At 38.4% G+C, this 22,732-nt stretch overlaps 2 protein-coding genes across 2 annotated transcripts; both read left to right on the top strand.

Moving 5' to 3' along the window:
• The first annotated feature begins 1,286 nt into the window (after positions 1-1,286).
• LOC141332164 (thialysine N-epsilon-acetyltransferase-like) lies at positions 1,287-6,423 on the top strand. Its single transcript, XM_073837270.1, has 6 exons — positions 1,287-1,425; positions 2,005-2,056; positions 2,176-2,259; positions 3,438-3,539; positions 3,634-3,674; positions 3,797-6,423. Exons 1-6 carry the CDS (start codon positions 1,363-1,365, stop codon positions 3,968-3,970), a joined length of 516 nt encoding a protein of 171 aa, XP_073693371.1. The 5' UTR covers positions 1,287-1,362; the 3' UTR covers positions 3,971-6,423.
• Positions 6,424-7,515: 1,092 nt separating this feature from the next.
• Positions 7,516-17,369, top strand: tnfsf12 (TNF superfamily member 12). Its single transcript, XM_073837268.1, has 6 exons — positions 7,516-8,269; positions 11,495-11,576; positions 13,193-13,240; positions 13,332-13,355; positions 13,443-13,570; positions 15,004-17,369. Exons 1-6 carry the CDS (start codon positions 8,054-8,056, stop codon positions 15,256-15,258), a joined length of 753 nt encoding a protein of 250 aa, XP_073693369.1. The 5' UTR covers positions 7,516-8,053; the 3' UTR covers positions 15,259-17,369.
• The last annotated feature ends 5,363 nt before the right edge of the window (positions 17,370-22,732 follow it).

The following is a 22,732-nucleotide window of genomic DNA, read 5'->3' as shown; positions in this document are numbered from 1 at the left end:
TTACAGCGCTGTCAGGAATTTTCACCCACTCATCTAGGCAGAATTGTTGTAATTCAGCCACATTGGAGGGTTTTCGGGCATGAACCACCTTTTTAAGGTCATGCCACAGCATCTCAATAGGATTCAGGTCAGGACTTTGACTAGGCCACTCCAAAGTCTTCATTTTGTTTTTCTTTGCTGTTGTGTTTTGGATCATTGTCCTGCTGCAGAACCCAAGTTTGCTTCAGCTTGAGGTCACGAACAGATGGCCATACATTGTCCTTCAGGATTTTAGTAGACAGCAGAATTCATGGTTTCATTTATCACAGCACTCTTCCAGGTCCAGAAGCAGCAAAACAGCCCCAGACCATCACACTACCACCACTATATTTTACTGTTGATATAATGTTCTTTTTCTGAAATGCTGTGTTACTTTTACGTAATGGGACACACACCTTCCAAAAAGTTAAACTTCTGTCTCGTCAGTCCACAGAGTATTTTCCCAAAAGTCTTGGGGATCATCAAGATGTGTTCTGGCAAAACTGAGACGAGCCTTTATGTTCTTTTTAAACACATTTTCACACAGGGCCATGTGGGTTTGGATTTTTTTCCCCTTCATAAAAAAAAAACCCTTCATTTAAAAACTGCATGTTATGTTTACTTGTGTTAAATTTGATTAACATTTACATTTGTTTGATGATCTGAAACATTAAAATGTGACAAACATGCAAAAAAAAAAAAAAAAAAAAACGCTTTTTCACACCACTGTAGATAGATAGATGCTAGATAGACCAACAGAAAGATAGATAGACAGACGGATAGACTGACTGACTGACTGACTGACTGACTGAATGATTGATTAGCCTAACTGACTGACTGACTAAAAGTGGCTATTAATAATAATAATAATAATAATAATAATAGCTGAATATAGCTACGTAATGTTTAAATGATTCAGAAAAGAAGCCACAGAATGTGTGAGGGAGAAATAGTTTAGTCACACATGTTACAGATAAAAATGAAAGCAACTGTTAAACCAGCTGTCTTGAGTCAACCTTTGAATATACTGCTTCTGTGGAAAGATAACGTGCATATCTAGATCTAAATAGGCCTAAAACAGTTTAATATACTGTTTTAAAATTAATAGAAGGCTAATTTACAGAGTTTTCTTTACAATAATCGTAAAAATGACTAATAGTGATGACGGAACTGTGTTATCACATCAGAAACTGCAGATGGCGCTGTTTCAGCAGTTTCTGAGTACCGCGTGAGCGTCAGAGCTATATAAACACATCCCTTCCGTATTTCCATTTCATAATATTCCACGTTGACAAACACTCAGGGTTTTTTTTTTTTGCTCAGCTTGTTATTATTGAACACAGGATGGATTTCACAATCCGAGCCGCCACTCTCGAGGACTGTAAGGACATCTCGCGGATGATACTGGTGAGCCTACGTGCCCGCGTGTCATAAGCGTGCGTCCATTTATGACAATTTTAGAGTCTTAATGAAAAATAGAAACACATATCTGCTGCGTCATAGACAGCATGCGCAACCTTTCATTATCTTCCAAACACTGCTGTTATTTTAACGCGTAACGTATGTAATTACATCAGTATTTTGATGACGGAGTTACAGTAAGCCATTTTCATTTGGCACACTATAATCTGACACTTTCCTGTCATTGAGCCTAGTGGACTGCATTTGGTATGCTCGGAGTCGGAAACGTGCAGCAGCCTTCACCTGTCAGTGTGTTTAGAATCGTGAATGCGCATAATAATGAAGATAAAAGAATCAGAACATCAGAGTGTAGCTTGACCACTACATTACACAGGCCATTGTCACATCATACATCAAAATAACCCTAATTACTGAAACCTTGTTAGTTATGGTGCATGCGAAAATAAAAAAATGACTTAAATGACTTTAAACGTTCAATGGATGGTAAATACTAGAAACAGTTATCTCAAGCAAGTATGTGCATGATCCACATGGCTGTTTTTGTTGTCAAATATTTCACAATAGGAACTGGCAGAGTATGAGAAAGTTTCTGACCAGGTCAAGATTACACAAAAAGGTAGGCCTGATTGTCACATCTTTTCAATACTAATGCAATCTTTTGCTCGCAATAAATAATTCAGTGAATTGCTTTAGTAAGAATTTGAAGCTGATGCCTATCATATTTCTCTACTATAGATCTGGAGCAGGATGGATTCTCCAAAAATCCTTTTTTCCATGGAATCATTGCTGAAGTGCCAGAACACCTTAAGTCCAGAGAGGGTGAGAAAAAAGAAGCAGGCATTTGATTCAGTATTCATCATGGATGAACAATCCTATTAAAACATCAAATAAAAACTACTGTCCTTTTACGCTGCCCTGCACTGGGGTACATATTTGTTATCTAATCTGAGCATGTGTGTCATGTCTAGTCTAAGTGCATAGATGTTAGATAACCTTTTATCCTCTCTGACTTCAGTTTTCTGACTTTACTTTTTACAGTTACATACGTACATTTTCTACACTATTTTTTAAACAACATCGCCACAATATTTACTTTATTGTGGTATTTACTCATGCAAGATTTGTTTACCCAAAAATGAATAGTTTCTGAAAATCAACAAACTCTGCAGGCCATTCGAGATGTAGGTGATTATGTTTCTGTATCAAAACAGATTTGGAGTATATTACATGTAAATGTATCAAATGTACCAATGGATCCTCTGCAGTGAATGGGTGCCGTCAGAGTCCAAATAGCTGATAAAAACATCACAATAAGCCGCGAGTAATCCACACAACTCCAATCCATCATTTAATGTCTTGTAAAGTGAAAAACTGCAAACAAATCCATCATTAATGCGTTTTAACTTGAAAGTGTTGCTTTCGCCCAAAATTCGAGCCCATAATACTGAACCACAACTCTTCCTTCAGTGACACTGAAATATTTAGAACTGTTTTAGGCTGTTTTCACTTGTAAACACAACAGCACTTAAACTGACGAGACAACCTTTTCACTGGCGAAAGCTGTATGTTGAATGGAGGACTTGTATTTTAGCTGCAATGTTAAAACTGAATAATGGATTTGTTTCGATATAAACATGCAGCTTTTTGCTACACATGATGTTCATTGATGGACTGGAGTCAAGTGGATTACTTTGTTGTTTTTATCAGGTGTTTAGACTCTCATTCTGACGGCACCCATTCACTACAGAGCATTCACTGGTGAGCAAGTGATGAAATGCCAAATTTCTGTTTTGATAAAGAAACAAACTTATCTCAATCTTGGATAGCCTGTGGGTAAAATTTCGTTTTTTTGTGTATAGCTAAATATTCTAATATTTTGGTAATTGTATTTTTTACAACTTGATATTGTTTACACAGAGTATGTTTGAGTTTTTTTTAAATTTTATTTTAGCCTTCAGGCTGACAGTGATGATTCATGTATGTATATCTCTTTACAGGTCATACCAAGGTTGGTTACTCTCTGTACTTCTACACATACAGTTCGTGGAAAGGTCGGGCGGTGTACATGGAGGATCTGTATGTGATGCCAGAGTTCAGAGGTAAGGAAACCACACTATGTGCTTTTGTTTATTTGAATTGAAAATAAATTGTTAGCCCTGTGACTGAATAATGGTTTTCTGTGAGTACTTCCAGGGAAAGGCATTGGCAAGGCTCTGATGTCCAAAGTTTCCCAGGTGAGGGGTGTTTATTTGTACTAGATAATAGCAGCATATGGCACAATCTGTTAACAAATTGAGAATTAGATTATTGTTGATTGTGTATGATTTTACATGTTTGTGATTACAATCGCCCTCAGCTTGGTATGGCTGCTGGTTGCACGCAGCTGAATTTCACTGTGCTGGACTGGAACAAATCATCTCTTGACTTCTACCTAAAGCGGGGCTGCTGGGATGTGACCTCTGACCTCGGCTATCACTGCATGCGCTGTGAGGGTGATGCCCTTGAACACTTGGCCCAAGGGGATCTTTAAATTTTAAAGCACATAGATATCCCTGTCAACCACTGACCAGTGCCACAAGTAACAAGTTGTTTGAAAAGCACATGAAGACCATGCTTTTATCCTATATACATTTTCTTAATGAAACGCAAGTTTATGAGGCAATATAGACAAGCATTATTGCAGAGAACAAAAGACAGACTGAAAATGCTGCTTATTTATGTTGCCTCAAAAATTGCATTACATATTGATCCATTCTACATACTTAAACTGCAAAGTCTGGCCTAACCAAAGATTCAGAAGTGCACTGTTGTGTTATTGGGAATTGCATATACAGTTGAAGTCAAAAGTTTACATACATCATACAAAAGGCATGTGACTTTTTATTTAGTACTGACCTGAATAGGATATTTCACATAAAATACATTTACATACAGTCCACAAGAGAAAATAATGGTAATGACCCCATTCAAAAGTTTACATACACTTGATTCTTAATACTATATATTTTTTGTTTTGTGATAGTTGTTCATGAGTCTCTTGTTTGTCCTTCACAGTTAAACTGCTTGCTGTTCTTCAGAAAATTCCTTCAGGTCCCACAAATTCTGTTTTTTCAGCATTTGAACCCTTTCCAATAACGACTGTATGATTTTGAGATCCATCTTTTTACACTGAGGACAACTGAGGGACTCAACTATTACAGAAGGTTAAAATGCTCAATGATGCTTCAGAAGGAAACGTGATACATTAAGTGTCGGGGGTGAAAACTTTTAGAATTTGAAGATCAGCATTAATTTAACTTATTTTGTCTTCTGGGAAACATGTAAGTGTCTTCTGTAGCTTCTGAAGGGCAGTACTAATTGAAAAAATATGATATTTAGGTAAAATGGGAAAAATGTACACATTCATTCTGTTCAAAAGTTTTCACCCCCGGCTCTTGTTTCCTTCTGAAACATAAGTGATCTTCTTTAATAGTTACATATGAGTTCCTCAGTTGTCTTTAGTGTGAAAAGATGGATCTTAAAATTACACAGTCATTGTTGGAAAGGGTTCAAATACACAAAAATGCTATAAAAAAAAAAAAAAAAACAAGAACTTGTGGGATCTGAAGGATTTTTCTGAAGAACAGCGGGCAGTTTATTTGTTCAGGACAAACAAGGGACTCATAAACAACTATCACTAAACAGCTGTGGATCATTTAGAATCAAGCCTATGTACATTTCTGAACAGGGTAATTTTTATAAATTCAACTATTATTTTTTCCTATGGACTATATGTAAACATCTTTTATGTGAAATATCTTATTCAGGTCAGTGCTAAATAAAAAATAACATGTATTTTGTATGATACCAGCAAGCAATAGTCGTCATTTCACCTTCTGGGTTAACTATAAACCCGATATAGTCCGGCTATGTGTAACCCACTTCCAGCCCATATAACCTTGAATTTGGTTGCATGCCATTTTTTGGCAAAATAACTAGCTAGATGTATGATATTCCATCCTGTAAGCAAACTCAGCAGCGTTTACAAGGTTTTATGGTTTAATTGTTTTAATTTAAATTTTTTATTTTTTAATTGATGACTAGTCTAATATTGGGATATGTTTAGACGTCTATTAAATTTTTGACAGATTCTGCAAGGCGTATGTAAACTTTTGACCTCAATGGTATATTGGGAATATTATGACATAATCATTTTTCTAACAGTGGAAAGAGTGGAAGTGAAATTGTTAGAGATGGTGCTGTTACAATCATTTCTATTTAGAATTTAGAATTGTTGCTCTTAGATGTTCTATTTAAATAGCCAATTTAATATTTAGCCATACATTACATGTTATTTTATTTGTACATCTAGTCACTCTTTATTAAAATTATACACAAGTAGTGTTTTTAAAACTATGTTGTAATTAATATATGAAGAACTGATATTGGTACACAAGAGTCATGGCTACTTAGAAGATGGTGTGTCTGTTTTACGCTGTACATGCACAGATATCAGTCACATTGTTCTCTTGACTAACTGTTACCAGTCATAACAGATAATAAGCTCACTAAAAGTAGAGAAATGCACTAAAATTGTAAATAAGCTAAATCCCTATATGTTATTGGTTAGTGAGATTGTGCTTGGATTTTGCTTTTCTAAATTGTTTACTTTGCCTTGTGGATTTTTGTGCATTTTTAGTAACCAGATATTTTATGTTTACTGCCAAAAGGTCTTTGGCAAGAAAATCTTGTGCTGTTACTGAATACATCATAAACATGAACAACATACAACTTATACGTACCTCAGTCTCTAAATGTAGTTATTTAGTAAGTAACTGGTACTGACCTTCTAAAATTAAACTGTTATTTTGTAGCACTTTAGAAAAGCTGTGTAGCCTCATTGTGAAGATGATGGCAAAAAAGTTACAAGCTGCTGTATCCAGTGTACTGTGGAGTCTGTTGTTCTATCGGCCACTGATAAAAGTACATTTGTCCATGGTTTCACGACATGTGTTTTTACTTGACTAAAAGCTTTTAAAACAGTGTGATCTAGATTAGTGTAGAACCAAACTATGCACAAGTAATCGTAAAGTAAACATAGTAAATGCCATCAAAGCTCATTTTTGAATCAATGACCATAAGCTAAATCGTAGCTGGAAGCAGAACCCACATTTGGCCTGCAGATCACTACTAAGCAGCTGAAACGCCAACATGTTGCAGTTAGCACACCTTAGGCAACAGCGACATCAAGTGCTCACCCGGAGAAGCGATTAACCAAATACCACATTTAGAAGTTTTTTTCAAATAGTATTTCAGTGTTAAAAACAAATGAGACAACAGTTGTGACGTGGGTATGTTGTTTCATTTAATCCTTCAAATGCTCAACCGATTGACAGGCCAACGTTTCGCAGCAAATCAAACACTGAATCAGACCCAGGCTCATTTTCTGACTCATAATAATCGAACTCACTGCCAGGAAACCATCCAATTGTTTGGGGTTTTTGGAAGGGAGAAGAGAGAGCAAAACTAGACACATCTTCACAATATTGACATTTTTGTTAGGAAATGATTAAGCGATGATTAGACTGCGCTGTTTGTGATTTCAGAAACCATAGAGGAGATAAAAAAAAATGATAAACAAAATATTAGAATTAAGAGACAAAAGCAAACAATTTACATGTCATTTGAAGGTAATAGAGGTTAATATTTTAATAACCCCTGCTAGTGAAATAATCGCAAGGTTTTATGAGCTGGTTCGGGTTGCATAAAGAATCTAAAGGTTTTTTTTTTTCTTATGAAATAGTGCCTGTGGCCGGTTGCATAAATGCTTAGACTAGTCTTACAAGTTAGTCATCAAATGTTTTCAAAACTGGTCATAAGGCTTAATAACTGGTCATTATGTCGGTTACATAAAAACGTAGATTGGTCTAATTTGAATCTGACTGCCCCTTGGCTTTATGCAGCTCTTTTCTTTGTAGCAAATTTTCTCTTGCATGAATGCATTTACTGCATTAATGCATGGTCACACGCGGTGAAATGTTAGAGAACAACCAGTTCAGCCAGCCTTCTAGAAAAAGACACGCGGACAAACGCACTTGTTGATTTGAGGCAGGACAGAGCTAAATAGTATTTCGCTACAGAATAAGAATACTTGGCACCGCACGAAGGGGGGAAGGAAATCTGTTTTCCACTGCTGTGCAGGACTCACTTCCCTGCAGTGCATACTTGAGCACATGGACGCAGAAGTGCTTTGAAATGGCACCTCTTATGGACTAGAGCATTATCTATTTGTCTAAGAGAACACGAGGAAGTCATGCCAAAGAATCAGGTCTCTGGAAGATGCGAGTAGAACCCCAACCCCACAGTGTTGCTGTGCTACTGTCAACTCTCTGCACAGGAATGAAAGGAATATTGCTATTCCGTTTGGGCCAGTTTGTGCAATAAACGCAGCCAGGTCTCCATATACCAAAGCATTGCCAGCGGCGACTGATTTGCTGGGTCAATCTCGCAGCGATTGCAAGCAGGTTTGCTTTTGCAACAGCTGCATTTGCGCTCTGAGTTGGAGAAGCTGTCGCGCATGGGACCTACCAGTGAGGCTCAGAGATGTTCTCGTGGAATATGGACAGAATGATTGATGTGGAAGCTCCAGAACGGTAAACGACCCGTGTGCGCAACAATGCAGCGAATTCTTCAGAGGAGACGGATCCGCACACTGCGCTTGGTTTGGTCGCTCATGGCCGTGCTCGCTCTGTCCCTGGCCGTGTGCAGTGCCATATTTACAGTGTGGACAATGCGACAAACGCGGGACCTGTCCAGGTCTTTCCAAACTCTGCAGGAGCGCTTGGAGCAGGTAAACGCGACGGCTCGTTTGCTCTGGTTTTTTGTCTTTTAAGTGCATGTCAGATGCATTCCCAAGCACATTTGTCAAAGCAGTTCTCACTAATCATGCAGTGATTTTGCAATTACGCGTTTTCTTTCTTTTAATCACGAAAGCCCTTTGCAAGCCCTTTTTGTGGAGGCATATCATGAAGAATGCAATCGTATAATTTCGAGGCACTTGATTATACAAACATACAGCTGCGGCACTGCTGGGGGTCTGCGGGACGCGTTTTTATGACCCTTCCAGACTTTGCGCGCCGGGTGCTGTGAGTTATGGCCTATTTAGTTTCTAAAGTCGCTGCCAAGTGTGATGGTTTCTGTTGCCAATTTCGCTCCATGTTTAGGGCAATTTACTGGAAATCTACTTGGCACGAGGGCGTTTCGAAGCCAATTGACATTGCCTTTTAAGCATCGCGTCTCGTAAAAGCGTTTGTGTAATTATGGTTAAATGATTTGCAACTCGTAAGCTACCATTTCGAGGCTTAGCTTGCCCTCAGATACAAATGGGTAACTTTGTCATGAGTAGCATATGTTGTTGTAATTATGAGCATTGTTTTAATTACTGGAATATTACTGGAATAGGGTTCGCTATTTCGTAAGCGTTCCTACGCGTCCGTTCTTTCGCTATTGTGGACGGAACACCGTACTAAAGTGTTCTGAGAGAGTTCCTGCACAACTCTCCAAGCGCCCGAACACCGCTACTGAATAGAGCGCACCACGAATTCTACAGCGATTCCAGACCAGAACGAATGACTCTTATGAGCCGGTTCTTTTTAGGGAATCAAACTCTTTAGCGATTCCCGAACGAATGACTCTTATGATTCGCTTCATTTTAGGGAATCAAATTATACAGCGTGACCAGCGTAGGACTCTGATTTCAAAACACTTATGAATCGTAGTTAGTAGTTACTTCATTACTTGTGTTATTGAATTAAAATAGGCTACTTCTACTTAAGGTTTCTGACACTTAAAAGTGTAGTAACAGCTTGTTTGTGTGAAACCATGTAAGAACGAATGAAAACCCAGCTAAAACCAGCCTAGGCGGGTTGGCTGGTTTAGGCTGGAAGTAGGCTGGAAGTAGTAACCACTGGGAAAGTGGCCAAACCCCCTCTAAAACCAGCCTGCTGACCAGCTATGACCAGCTAAAACCAGGCTGGTTGACCAGCTAAAACCAGCCAACCAGCCTAGGCTGGTTTTAGCTGTTTTTTTTTCACCAGGGAAATGCGACCAAAATCTTATTTCAGTGTTTTATCAGTGATTTTTCCCATTTGAAAATTATTCACTTAAAAGATTCGTTAACAAACCATACTTTACTACTAGGACAAATTTAAAGACACAGACCGAATTCGGAGAGGTAAAATAAAGAACACCATGGCAGGTGTAGACTTTAAATTATGCAAATTTTCCTACCTCATTTGTGACCCTGGACCACAAAACCAGTCATAAGGTTAAATTTTACAAAACTGAGATACATACATCATATGAAAGCTCAATAAATAAGCTTTCTATTGATGTATAGTTTGTTAGGATAGGACAATATTTGGCCGAGATACATCTATTTGAAAATCTGGAATCTGAGGGTGCAAAAAAATCAAAATACTGAGAAAATCACCTTTAAAGTTGTCCAAATTAGGTTCTTAACAATGCATATTACTAATCAAAAATTACATTTTGATAGGTTTACAGTAGGAATTTTACAAAAAAATCTTAATGTAACATGATCTTTACTTAATTTCCTAATGATTTTTGACATAAAAGAAAAATCAATAATTTTGACCCATACAATGTATTTTTGGCTATTGCTACAAATATACTCCAGCGACTTAAGACTGGTTTTGTGGTCCAGGGTCACATTTGTGACCCTTAAGTCGCACGAGTATATTTGTAGCAATAGCCAAAAATACATTGTATGGGTCAAAATTATTGATTTTTATGATTGGTTTAATGCTAAAAATCATTAGGATATTAAGTACATATCATGTTCCATAAAGATATTTAGTTAATTTCCTACTGTAAATACATCAAAACTTAATTTTTGATTAGTAATATGCATTGATAAGAACTTCTCAATATTTAGATTTTTTGCACCCTCAGATTATTGATTTTCAAATAGTTGTATCTCAGCCAAATATTGACCATAGATCAATGGAAAGCTTATTTATTCATCTTTCAGATGATGTATAAATCTCAATTTCAAAAAGCTGACCCTTATGACTGGTTTTGTGGTCCATGGTCACATTTAAAGACGAAATTCATTCTCTGATGCTTCTTTGTGAACTACTAAACCAACGACATGTAACTAACATCAGCTAGGTTTTTAATCCTTGTTGCCATATAATATGAACTTTATGGTTAGGTATGTAAAAAATGTGGGGAATGTTCTTTTGTGGATTTTTAGAAACATGGAAATATACAGTTATGGTTTGGCAACAGCTGTATTTATGTGATATTCTGCAATCAATATCTGGCGAGAGTTGACCCAACTAGCAATATTTCACTCTTAAAAAAAAAACAAAAAAACATGTGGTTAAAACTCTGCATATGACTTTTCTTTCTCGCACAGTACAATTTGTGTGCCTCCATAATTGTATATGGCGAGTGTAGATCCAAATGCACTTTGCATGGAGTAGATTGAAAGTCCAGATGGACAGGTACTCACTTCACTTATAGGCACAACCGTGGTTTCTGTTGCCAGACGTTTGTTAAACTGCTGACAAAGCGTTCACATGCTTGTCACATTGCTTGTCAGCCCTTTCTTCTCCACTTAAAGTTTCCTTTTAGCAGAGAAGCATTCCCAGAATGTATTGCATTAAAGTAAAAAAAAAAAACATACAAGGTGTTGTTACCGGATTTCATTTAGGGGAAGTGGTTGACCTATTAAAAACTGAGTGTCAGTGTTTGCCAGCCTTCTGGTGACTGTTTGTTTGTGTCTAGCTCAGGAACGCCTCCAGCTTGGGTTTGATTATTTCAAATGCTATGACTACTGCATGGGTTACCCGCAAAACGCCAGTTAATAGAAGCCAGCAGTGTTTCTCCCCAGTGGCCTGCTCGTACTTGACACACATATTTAGGTTCCATTCTTGGCCCAGTCACACTGGTTGCGTCTGTCTCCCATATCTGTCTGCAAAAGCTGTTGAGGGCGATGAAAAATGTTATTCTTTCTTTTCCTCTAGCTCGTTATTTCTCTCTCTTGCAGGTGAATATGCAGCGCAAGGCCATCTTCCAGCTCATCCTGGAAAAACGCGAACTGCTGGAGAGTCAGAGGTTCCGCAGAGATGGTACTGAAGGACATCATATGTCATTATGTCAGGCACCAAGCCAGTTATTGAACTCCATTCAAAGCGCTCGACTAGTAAACACTGAACAAATGATCTGCGATTGTGACAGATTCAGACGCAGGCTATCCATTATAGCAATCATACATTACTCTTTCAAGGAAATTGAATAAAACCACAGAGATTAGAAAAATGCAGGAGATGTATCAAAAGGCTATTAAACACAAAGCCGTAAAACTGACACACGACAGCTGTTGTCAGCAAGCCTTGGATCACCTGCAGTCTTTGCAGCTGCAGAGGGATGATCTTTGGTCTTTGCACGCAATATTTACAGAGACCAAACCGTTTTGGACACCGCGGCACCTTGGGTAAACCATTGGGCATATGTTTCCAAAAGCTGCAACAGGAAACAGTAGGCAGCAGGCTGAATGACAGCAGAAATTACAGGTTTGAGCTGGATGGACACGCACCCGGCAAAAACCAACTGGCACAAGGACCGCAAGGGCATGGCGGTTTTAGCAACCTTCTAAAACAAGTGACCCCTTGCACTGAAGCCTGAAATAGCTTTAATTAGCAATAGACTTTCTTTAGTTCTGCTTCAAATTCTGTCGCAATTATGCGATAAGGCATCTTGAGGTTGGTCTCTCGAGTGCACGGTGGAAAAAACACTGCCAACAGGGTAAAAACAACAAAAAGTAAGGAACTACGGCCAAAAAGATCAACAATAATAATAAACACGAGTGTAGAGACTGATGGACCCTCAGAAGTCTAATGAGCAGCCGCAAGTCTTCAGCTGACACCTGACGGCTGTCTGATTTCAGAGCCAAAATGCTTATCCACAATCATTCCTCAAAATATATATTGTTTTCCTAGCCCAGAATAGTGCCCCTTAGGGACAGTCACGGCTTCAAGTCGAAGCGGTCAGCCAGAAATAACAGTCGTTTTAACCATTTCTAGCAAGTTCCTTTTGAAGTCTGAGACTTAGGTGATCAGTCAATGCACATTTTGACGGACTAGCGGGAGTTCAGGCAGCTCCCCTGAGGCGAGATTCGAGAGTCTCTGGAGAGGGGCAAAGAAAAAAAATAACACATTTCTCGAGGTGGTTTGTTTGAATTATTGCATTTAGTTGAACGGTAGCCATAGCTGTTAATCTATCTCGTTTCATAGGAAGATTATTTTCTGCATGCATGAGAAAGGTTAAGAAAGAGCCAACAATTCATTTTTCTTGCAGTGTCTAATTTGTGTGTGTGTGTGTGTGTGTGTGTGTGTGTGTGTGTGTGTGTGTGTGTGTGTGTGTGTGTGTGTTTTTGCATTTTTGTTGACTGGAACCAGCTGGTGGGGTGAAAGTAGAAAATACTGTGCGTAGTGCCTGTTACTGAAAACAAAGGCTAGGAGAAGTGTAGAACAGAGCTGAAAGGAAATATTTCACCATCTGCTTTGACAATCAGGACTTCAGCTGGTGTATAAATTATTCTAGATTAATCCATGATGTTTGCATCTGCACAGCTGTTTAGTGCTGGAAGTTGCAGGAGCTCCACATGGATGACTGTTATCTGCATCCCAGAGAGTTTTGTCTCTTTTTCCATAACACGGCTTTCTTTTGTCTTTATCTTGCAAAGCGGGAGGGAGGAAAGGAAATGGACGAAAAGTGGCCTCTCATTTTGAGAGTAAGTGGACAGTATTGCAATTCATTTTATTAAGAGTTAAAAACCCAACAGCTGTATTCCCTCAGACTAATATATATCTCATTTTTAACAGTAACCAACAATTCCGTCCAAAAAGGTGAGTTATTTGGGATTATATATATGTGGAATATTCTGTAAATGTATGTGTCATATGGAATATTCTTCAATACTGTGTGCGTCCTAGTGGGAGATGAGGGAGTCATTAAAGGATGGACTGAGGAGCAGCTGAATATGAGCAGGGCAGTGCAATATTATCCAGAGACTGGCACCTTCAAGGTGGAGCGCAGCGGCGTCTACTTCCTGTACTGTCAAGTGAGTTAAACCACATTGCTGCAAACTTTCCAGGCACATCGCCAAAATATATATATATTTTGTGTGAAAAGGTTTATAGATATTTTGTATAGAGAATCAAAGATAGATAGATAGATAGATAGATACAAAAGTGAGTACACCCTAAGTGAACTTGTCCAAAGTATCAATATATTGTGTTAGCACCATTGTTATCTGGCACTGCCTTAATCATCCTGGTCATGGAATTGACCAGAGCTGCACAGGTTGTTGCTGGGATCCTCTTCCAATCCTCACGGAGCTGCTGGACGTTAGACACATGGTGCTTCTCCACCTTACGCTTGAGGATGCCCCACAGGTGCTTAATAGGGTTCAGATCTGGGGACATACATGGCCACCCCATCACCTTCACCTTCAGCTTCCTCAGCAATGTAGTTGTCATCTTAGTGGTTTGTTTGGGATCGTTAACATGTTGGAAAACTGCTGTTCGGCCTAGTTTCTGGAGGGAAGGCATCATGTTATGCTTCAGAATGTAAAGTACATAATAGAATCCATGTTTCCCTCAATGAACTGCAGCTCCCCAGTACCAGCAGCACTCATGCAACCCCAGACCATGATGCTACCACCACCATGCTTGACTGTAGGCAAGACACAGTTTTCTTTGTAGTCCTCACCAGAGCATTGCCACACATGCTGGACACTATCTGAGCCAAACAAGTTTATCTTATAGTCTCATCAGACCACAGGACATGGTTCCAGTAATTCATGCTCTTGGACAGGTTGTCTTCAGCAAACTGTTTGCGGGCTTTCTTGTGAGCCAGCTTCAGATGAGGCTTCCTTCTGGGACGACGCCTATGCAAACCGACTTGTTGCAGTGTGCAGCGTATGGTCTGAGCAATGACAAGCTGACCTTTTGGCTGACCCAGCTGGCAGCACTCATGCATCTGTTTTTTGAAGCCAGGTTCTGCACCTGACACACAGAACAAGTGGCCAACTTCGTTGATTGACCCTTGCAAGGCCTGTTCCGAATGGAACCCATCTTGGAAAACCTCTGTATGACTCTGACCACTGTAATGTAACTCCACTCTAAAATATATCCAAGTTTCATTTCTATAGTATTGTCCCTTGAGAAGATATACTAAAATAGTTGCTGAAATGTGAGGGGTGTACTCACTTTTGTGAGATTTTAAAAACATTTTAAAATGCCACCTATAGAAAACTTTACTTTATAATTTACCTTATGTTAAGTTACAATTCAGTACCAAATTACAAATCAAATTCTAATTCAAATTTCAGTGGTTCCTGTTAAATCAAATCAAAAAGCTTCTGGTTTAGTCATAACTTCTTCTTTTTTTTGCTCCCTTTTTGAAAGTCTTTGCTGTGTCCCCTGCTCTGAACTGGTCTCTCATAACATTCCTGTTTCACTTGTTCTCTTTCTCCTGCATTTCCACCCCCAGGTCCACTTCAACGAGAACCAGAGTCAGTATGTGAAGCTTGAGGTGTCCGTTCCTAAAGGCCCTTTGCTCCAGTGTATCGAGGGGTATGGAACCACACCGGCGTCTGGCTCCCACAGGTTTCACTTCCTAAAGCCTTGCCAGGTCTCCGGCCTCCTACGCCTTAACAAGGGCGCCGAGCTGAAGGCCGTCACCGGAGGTTCCTTCACTCTGCAGATGTCGGGCAAACACTACTTTGGCCTCTTCAAAGTCAACTAGAGGCACAGACGGTTTTCCAGACACCTCAGCTGTATGGACAAAATAGTTTTATAGTTTTCCACAGATCACTGGCCCCAAAGTACCTAACCTAAACCTGTCTCTTTGAACCTGGCGTTGCCTTAAAAGAGGAAACTCTGACTCAGCGAGGAACGTTTCTAGAACCAGCTGTCCTTGGTCACGGATGACCCCTTTATGAACGCAAGTGCCCTTCCATGAAGATGTCATCGGGATGTTAATGACTGCACGACTTGCCTTGCTGGACCAATTTATGGGGAATCATTTGGTACTCTGTCGGTTTGGCTGCAAATGCCTTATTAAACGCAAACCAGCACAATTTCTACTATATAAATATAGCATTTAATTACAGCATACCAGAGACATTGCTCCAGCAGCGTGGTTGGCTTATATACTGGCATAACCAGTTTGACCAGAAGGACGATGAATTTTCAGCAGCGTTGCAGGCCACTACAAGCATGAGAGGTTTCACCACTGGTTACTTGGCTGGACCAAAACAGAGTTGCCCTAGTTCCTGAACTGCCTTACCACTGGATGGGTTCAGCGCAGAAAAATGAAGGTTTCGGGTTGGTCGTTATGAAAACTCAGAGAGACCAAATATGCATCAAATACACAAGGAACTTTACTTTGGTTGTTGCATCCAATTGCAACAACAAGCCACACGTTTCTTTCCAAATACACTGTCACTGTGACATATGAAACATATATTAATATTTATCGATGAAAAGGCAGTGGCTTCTTAAAGCAGATGACGTATCTTGCGTACTGTACTGTGTTACTGAAAGTGGACTATATGGCATGAAGGTTGATGGCATGGATGGCACAGACCTTTAACAAAGTCACAGTATGCCTTTAGTTTTTATATAATGTGCAATTTCATGTTATATTTTTTTAAAAGGTAAAGTTACAGATTTTTACACCATCGTAATGTCATTTAATCTCACTCATTAGAAATGTATGAAACCACTGGTGACTCGAATCTGTCAATGTCTACCTGACTTAGCGCTCCTGAAGCCTTTTCGTAAATCTTGTCAATACTGTCAATTAAATCTGAAATGGAAATCACAGCCGCCGTTCCGAATGCACTTTTCCCCAAATGGGTTTCCTAATAATGCAGCCGGCTTCCTCTTTGTGTTTCCTGAACCCTCATGCGGACCCCCGCAAACCTTCTTATTTCCACTTGCTTCTGGACTCTCACTTCCTGTATCTCAATCTGCAGCAAATAGTTGAAAACCTTTGAGGAAAAACATGTGCTTATTCCCCCCTGCTCTCTAGCCCCATTCCTTCCCCTCTTGTCTACTCAGTATTTTTTTTTTCATCTGTTTGGGTTCACTCCTCGCATAAAATCCACATTTGGCTAACGACACCGTTTCTGCTTTTAAAACATCCAAGATAAACCTGACTGGGTCGAGATGAAGCAGTCAGATTCTGTGAGAGTAAATGTGTGAATTTGAGGTGACGAAAGCAGTTTCGATTTGAAAATATGCACAGGTGTTTCTTTGTTTTCATGGGCATATTTTTTAAATAATCTGAAAATGCATTCTACCTGTAAATCAGGTTGACGTTCCTACATTTATGGGGATTGAGAAGGTATTAAGAAAAGTAATCTCTGTAGTTTTTCAAAGCCAAATAACTTGTAAACCAGTTAAAGAAGTTACATTACAAGCCTGCAAAATGCAATTCAGATTTCATAAATTATGTTGTAATATTAAATAACTGTAGTCAAATAGGACAAAATATTAAGACTTTAAAAGACATTTGCATGGCATGTTTCATGTTAACATTTAAGTCTGTACCAATGTCAAGAAGATTATTAACATATTTCATTTGGTCTGCCAAAATGCTCTTTTTTGTTTAGTTTTTGACCATACAAGGACCTAGGCAAAAACGCAAACCTTAAAGGGATAGATCACCCAAAAATGAAAATTACTCCATGATTTACTCACCCTCAAGCCATCCTGGGTGTATATGACTTTCTTTTTTCAGACGAATACAATCGGAGTTATATTTTAAAAAAATGTCCTGGCTTTTCCAAGCTTCATAATGGCAGTGAATGGCTGTGGCAGATTTTGAAGTTCGAGAAAGTGCATCCATCCAAGAAGTTAATAAAGGCCTTCCAAAGCGATGTGTTTGTGTAAGAAAATTATCCATATTTTTAACTTTATAAACTGTAAAATGTAGCTTATGCTAACTGTCGTACACGGGTTTGCGCGAGAGACACTCCAGTAGATGACCATGACATAGTATACGCTGTGAGAATATGCTAATCTTGTGAGAACTAAGTTTTGTTTAGCCTACAGCAACAAAACTGTCTTTATATTATGGCTGGGCAAAAAAAGTTTCCTCTTGGATTACGATTTATTTTTGTAAATTTGAAATTCTTCAACGTTTTGCACAGTTTTAATTTCATTGACATAACCTCATCATTTTAGTCAATGACATTTTTTCACCGACGAAAACAAAAACTATTATATTGACATTTTCGTCAACGAATAAAAACGATACCAAAATGTTAGGAAGGTTCGATCTGGGAAGAGATTCATTCAGAACGAATCTGCTGCTTGGTTAGAAAGTAAGAATAGACACGTACATTTGGGACTTAAGCTAGCATAAGTTCGCTGCACGTCTCATAACGTTCAAAAATGTAAATATCTGAGAGTAAGAGAAGAGCAGACCTATGGATAAATTTGACGACGCAAAAGAGAACTCAATTCGTCCGTTTTTTGAGCACAGACACCCAAGCAGCGCCTCTCACACTTTCGCATCTAATGAACGGAGAAATACAGAAAATTATGTCGACTTGTCCATTTTGACGAGTATTCACGCAAACATACTCGGTTACGTCTTAGGTGAACGTAAACAGCTGGGAGAATATAGGATGTGTATCAGTACTTTGCATCCATATATTCGGTTTTAAAGGGACACAAGCCCAATTTAGATGCTATTGTCTGTGGCATTTATGTTAATCAAGCAACAAAAGAAGAACAGAAAATCACTCACTGCTCTTGACTGAATCACTTAGTAGCCCTAATAAAGATAAATCTAAATTTATTTAAATAGGCATGCATGTTTGCTTAAAATAATAATGTTAGAATTTTAATATAAAGGCATGTTGCATGTCACAGCAGTTAAATCTGCGTCTATCATGATAAAACCTTAAAGGAGAAGTTCACTTCCAGAACAAAAATTTACAGACAATTTACCCACCCCCTTGTCATCCAAGATGTTTTTTCAGGATTTCTCTACATATAGTGGACTTCTATGGTGCCCGCGAGTTTGAACTTCCAAAACGCAGTTTAAATGCAGCTTCAAAGGGCTGTAAATGATCCCAGCCGAGGAAGAAGGGTCTTAGCTAGCGAAACGATCGGTTATTTTCTAAAAAAAAACAAAAAACAAACAATTTATATACTTTTTAACCCCAAATGCTCGTCTTGACAAGCTCTGTGTGTACTCCAGTTTAAGACAGTTAGGGTATGTCAAAAAACTTCCATCTCATTTTCTTCTCCATGCTCTCTTCCAGGTCAAGGCAGTTAAGGTCATTGCACACTAAGTCCGAAATGTACATATGCGTTTTTTTCGTTTTCTCGTATTTGTCATCCTTTCCTGATCCAAAATTTTTTATGACGGATGAAAGTTTGGAGGCAGTGTGTAAACGTGAGGTCGTATTTGTTTTTTTAACGGGCAAAAACTTCGAACAAAAATTTTGGACTCCCATCTAATTTTCTCCTCCAACTTCAAAATCGTCCTACATTGCTGTGTTTACAAGTGTTTACAAAGTGAACATGCAAAGAAAATCAAACGCCCTTTACCAAAAAAAGGTAAAACAACGATGTAGGACTTTGAAGTTGGAGAAGTAAATGAGATGGGAGTTTTTTGACATACCCTAACTGTCTTAAACCAGAGTGCACAGAGCACACACAAAGCTTGTCAAGACGAGCATTTGAGGTTAAAAAGTATACAAATTGTAATTTTTTTTTTTTTTTAGAAAATAACAAGACTTCTTTCTCGGCTGGGATCATTTAGAGCCCTTTGAAGCTGCATTTAAACTGCATTTGGGAAGTTCAAACTTGCGGGCACCATATAAGTTCAGTATATGGAGAAAAAATCCTTAAATGTTTTCCTCCGAAAACATAATTTCTTTTATGACTGGTAAAAAAAAGAAAGACATGAACATCTTGGATGACAAGGGGGAGAGTAAATTATCTGTAAATTTTTGTTATGGTAGTGAACTACTTCTTTAATATCGAACCTATACAATGAGTTCGGTAATTTTAGACAAACGTTTAATAAATCCATTACACTGTAACTAAACCCACAACTGTAGATTAAAGTAGACTAAAACTAAAACTTCAGATGACTAAAATACGACTAAGACAAAATGGCGTTTTAGTAAAAGATTTCAAAATTTGCTGTCAAAATTAACACTGGTTTTGTACTTCTTTTTTTGGCCTTTTATTATGATAGGACAGGAAGCGAAGCGGGAGAGAGATAGGGGGCGGGATTGGGAAAGGTCCTCGAGTCGGGATTCGAACACGGGACGCCCGGAGCACAATGGCGCTATATGTCGGCGCGCTAACCACACGGCTATCACCAAATCTCACCAAAGCTTTCGTTATGCCTACATCTTATGTCATGTGCTGGAACGATGGTTAGTAGAAGCTAGAGATATATAAAGGTTCATAAAGTTTAAAATATGGATATTTTTCATACACAAATGTATCACTTCGCTTGTCAAGGCCGTTATTAACCCTCCAAAGCCGTGTGGAGTATTTTTTATGATGGATTGATGCACTTTTTTGGACTTCGAAATCTCAACACCCATTCACTGCCTTTATTAAACTTGAAAGAGCAAGAACATTAGATTGCATTCATTTGAAATAAGAAAGTCATATACATCTAGGATGGCTTGAGGGTGAGTAAAACGTGAGGTAATTTTCATTTTTAGGGAACTATCCCTTTAAGTAATCATCACTGTAATGATTCCTGGGGCCTCATTTATAAAACTTTCTTACGCACTGATTTGATCTTAGAGTGTTCGTACGATCAAATCCACGTCAAAGTACAGATTTATAAAAACCGTCTTTGACGTGGAAAAGTACTTATCTCCACGTCAGATTCCAGCTTGGCGTACGACCGTTTCCTTGTGGTAATGCCTGGTATTGCAGATAGTTCAGCCTCACTATAATTTGATTTCTTGCGCTCCTTTTTTCTTGCCATTGTCACAGAGTTTTTGCTTTAGGAATGAGCTCATTTTATGTTAATTAATTAAGCAGGGGTGTTTCGACGGCGGAACATTCAGCTGCACACAATTCCACGATCATTTGTGATTTATAACCGAATGACTGGCTTATACGCATGGATTTCGTGGTACGTTCGTTTTCTCTGAATCGCTCTTACGATCAAATCAGAAAAGTTATAAGATAAAATCAAGGATGGTTTCTACGCAAGTCTTTATAAATGAGGCCCCTGGACTCATGGAACTGTGAGGGAGTCAGTTATAAATTCAGTAACGGTCCTGAATGATTCACTGATTGAGTCTGATTCAAATCACTAATGAGTTCAAGGCTGTTTAGTGAATCTTTTTGACTGACTGATGAAAAAGAATCGACTCATAAGAGTAATTTGTTTGGCAATGGACACACAAAACATTCCTGACTGTTGTCAAGAGTAAGTAGATTTTAAATTACCGTTGTAAATTATTATTATTTTTTTTATAAGACACAGTCTGGAGCCCTGCAATAGACATACCAATGAACCGATAAAACTCTCTTAATAACAAGAACAGCAAAACAGAAGTTGTTCATTTGAATTTTTATTTTATTACAAACAAAACAAAACAAAAGAGAGAAAGATGCATTATTAACATGTTCCGTTCGGTGTGCCGAATGTCGATCACAACAATGTCACTGACTGTCTGGAATCACAACGTACACAGTGACGCTTAGCAGAAAACAAACAAAACGCAAAAGGCTGACAACAACAACAACAAAAAATATTAAAAGACAGAAATGAAAAAATGGACAGAAAGTGCTTGATTTGACACAACTCTCCCAAATAATACCAAGCACTGAAACTAGCGATATTTCAGTTTCAACAAAGGAACTATACTGGGGACCAGGGCAAATAAATTAACATTTCAACTCTGATCTGTCTGAGTTGAGGCCTAGCTAGGAATAGTACAACTGCAGCCATATACAGAGTTCACATCTGCTGATTAACCCTTTACAGTTGTTTTACCATTTAAGGCGATTACATTGCAAGGCTTGCTTTTGTAGGAGCCAAAGATCATAAAGAAACACTGCGGAAGGAATTTCAGTTGTTGATTTGAATATATGCATTCATATGTTTTCAATTTCATGGTTACACGTGATCCACTGCATACAGGTTATTCGCTTGCAAGGCCCAAATCTAGATATAAGCGATGTCCGTTAGATAGCAATGATATCAATCATTCCGAAGTCCGTTTGACCTCCTTGTGAAATATTATTACAAGAGGTCCGGTATAGAGAAATGTCATGGACCAAACATACAATGCATCAATGTTTCGACTGTTTTTTTTAATTATTATTATTTTCATTTGGTAGAAGCTTCGCAATCGTAACATCAAGGACAACATCGAGAGCAACAACAATAATCTTAGTTGTAATAACAAGGATTAAAAACAAGAGAACACAATGAAACCGAGTTTAAATACGCAAACGATATCAAAGAGCTCGTAAAAACAAGTAGAAATGTGAAGAAAGGATAGGACTGAGATGTGAGCGATTCGTTTGAATGAAAGGCGAGGGTGAAGATGACAGAGAAAGAGGAGTTGGGAAAGTGTAGGACTGCCAAACGTCCTTCAGTAACAATCTTAACTCTATTAGGGAGGTCTAGAGATGCTTTTTGAACTCTCTTCACCTCACTGTAACACAAGATTAAGGGTCAATGCTTAAAAAAGGCAGGGAACTCTACATATCAATGCTTGATGTCCCAATATAAGGCTAAATAAACTTCATAACAAACTTGTCTTTTTATCCCAAGACAATACTGCAGCCAATACTGTTTTATTTGAGCATAATACATTACTTCCTTACTGTCGTGGTAGGTTAGAAACTTTACCTCGTGTTGCTTTACTCTGAAAGACGGAGAAAACTTTTTTACGTACAAATGTATCTTCCCAAACCAACCAAATCATCTTAAAGGGACAGTTCACTCTAAAATAACATTTGTGCCATTATTTACTTTCCCTAATGTGTGGAAGCCTGTTTCAGCCACTGAATAAAAAAATAAATAAAAAAAACAAAGATAAAAGACCTTTTTATCTCACAATTTTGACTTTTTTGTCACAATTGAGTTTACATCTCACAAATGATGCAAACTTCAATTCTGACTTTTTTCTCAGAATTATGATGTTTAAACTCAGTTGCGAGTAATAAAGTCAGAGTTGAGATATAAACACTGAAATTAAGTTAGAATT

Source organism: Garra rufa, chromosome 3, assembly GCF_049309525.1.
Source record: "Garra rufa chromosome 3, GarRuf1.0, whole genome shotgun sequence".
NCBI classification, from domain to species: domain Eukaryota; kingdom Metazoa; phylum Chordata; class Actinopteri; order Cypriniformes; family Cyprinidae; genus Garra; species Garra rufa.
Note: the sequence above shows the minus strand (reverse complement) of the source record. Positions and strands in the feature narration are given on the sequence as shown.

What these genes read in the sequence shown, in the direction of transcription:
- tnfsf12 (XM_073837268.1), top strand. Translation starts at nt 8,054, where the DNA reads ATGTGGAAGCTCCAGAACGGTAAACGACCCGTGTGCGCAACAATGCAG. An exon ending in TGCAGGAGCGCTTGGAGCAG is followed by an intron (nt 8,270 to 11,494) that starts GTAAACGCGACG and finishes TCTCTCTTGCAG; the next exon opens with GTGAATATGCAGCGCAAGGC. An exon ending in TCTACTTCCTGTACTGTCAA is followed by an intron (nt 13,571 to 15,003) that starts GTGAGTTAAACC and finishes TTCCACCCCCAG; the next exon opens with GTCCACTTCAACGAGAACCA.
- LOC141332164 (XM_073837270.1), top strand. Translation starts at nt 1,363, where the DNA reads ATGGATTTCACAATCCGAGCCGCCACTCTCGAGGACTGTAAGGACATC. An exon ending in ACATCTCGCGGATGATACTG is followed by an intron (nt 1,426 to 2,004) that starts GTGAGCCTACGT and finishes ATTTCACAATAG; the next exon opens with GAACTGGCAGAGTATGAGAA. An exon ending in GGTCAAGATTACACAAAAAG is followed by an intron (nt 2,057 to 2,175) that starts GTAGGCCTGATT and finishes TCTCTACTATAG; the next exon opens with ATCTGGAGCAGGATGGATTC.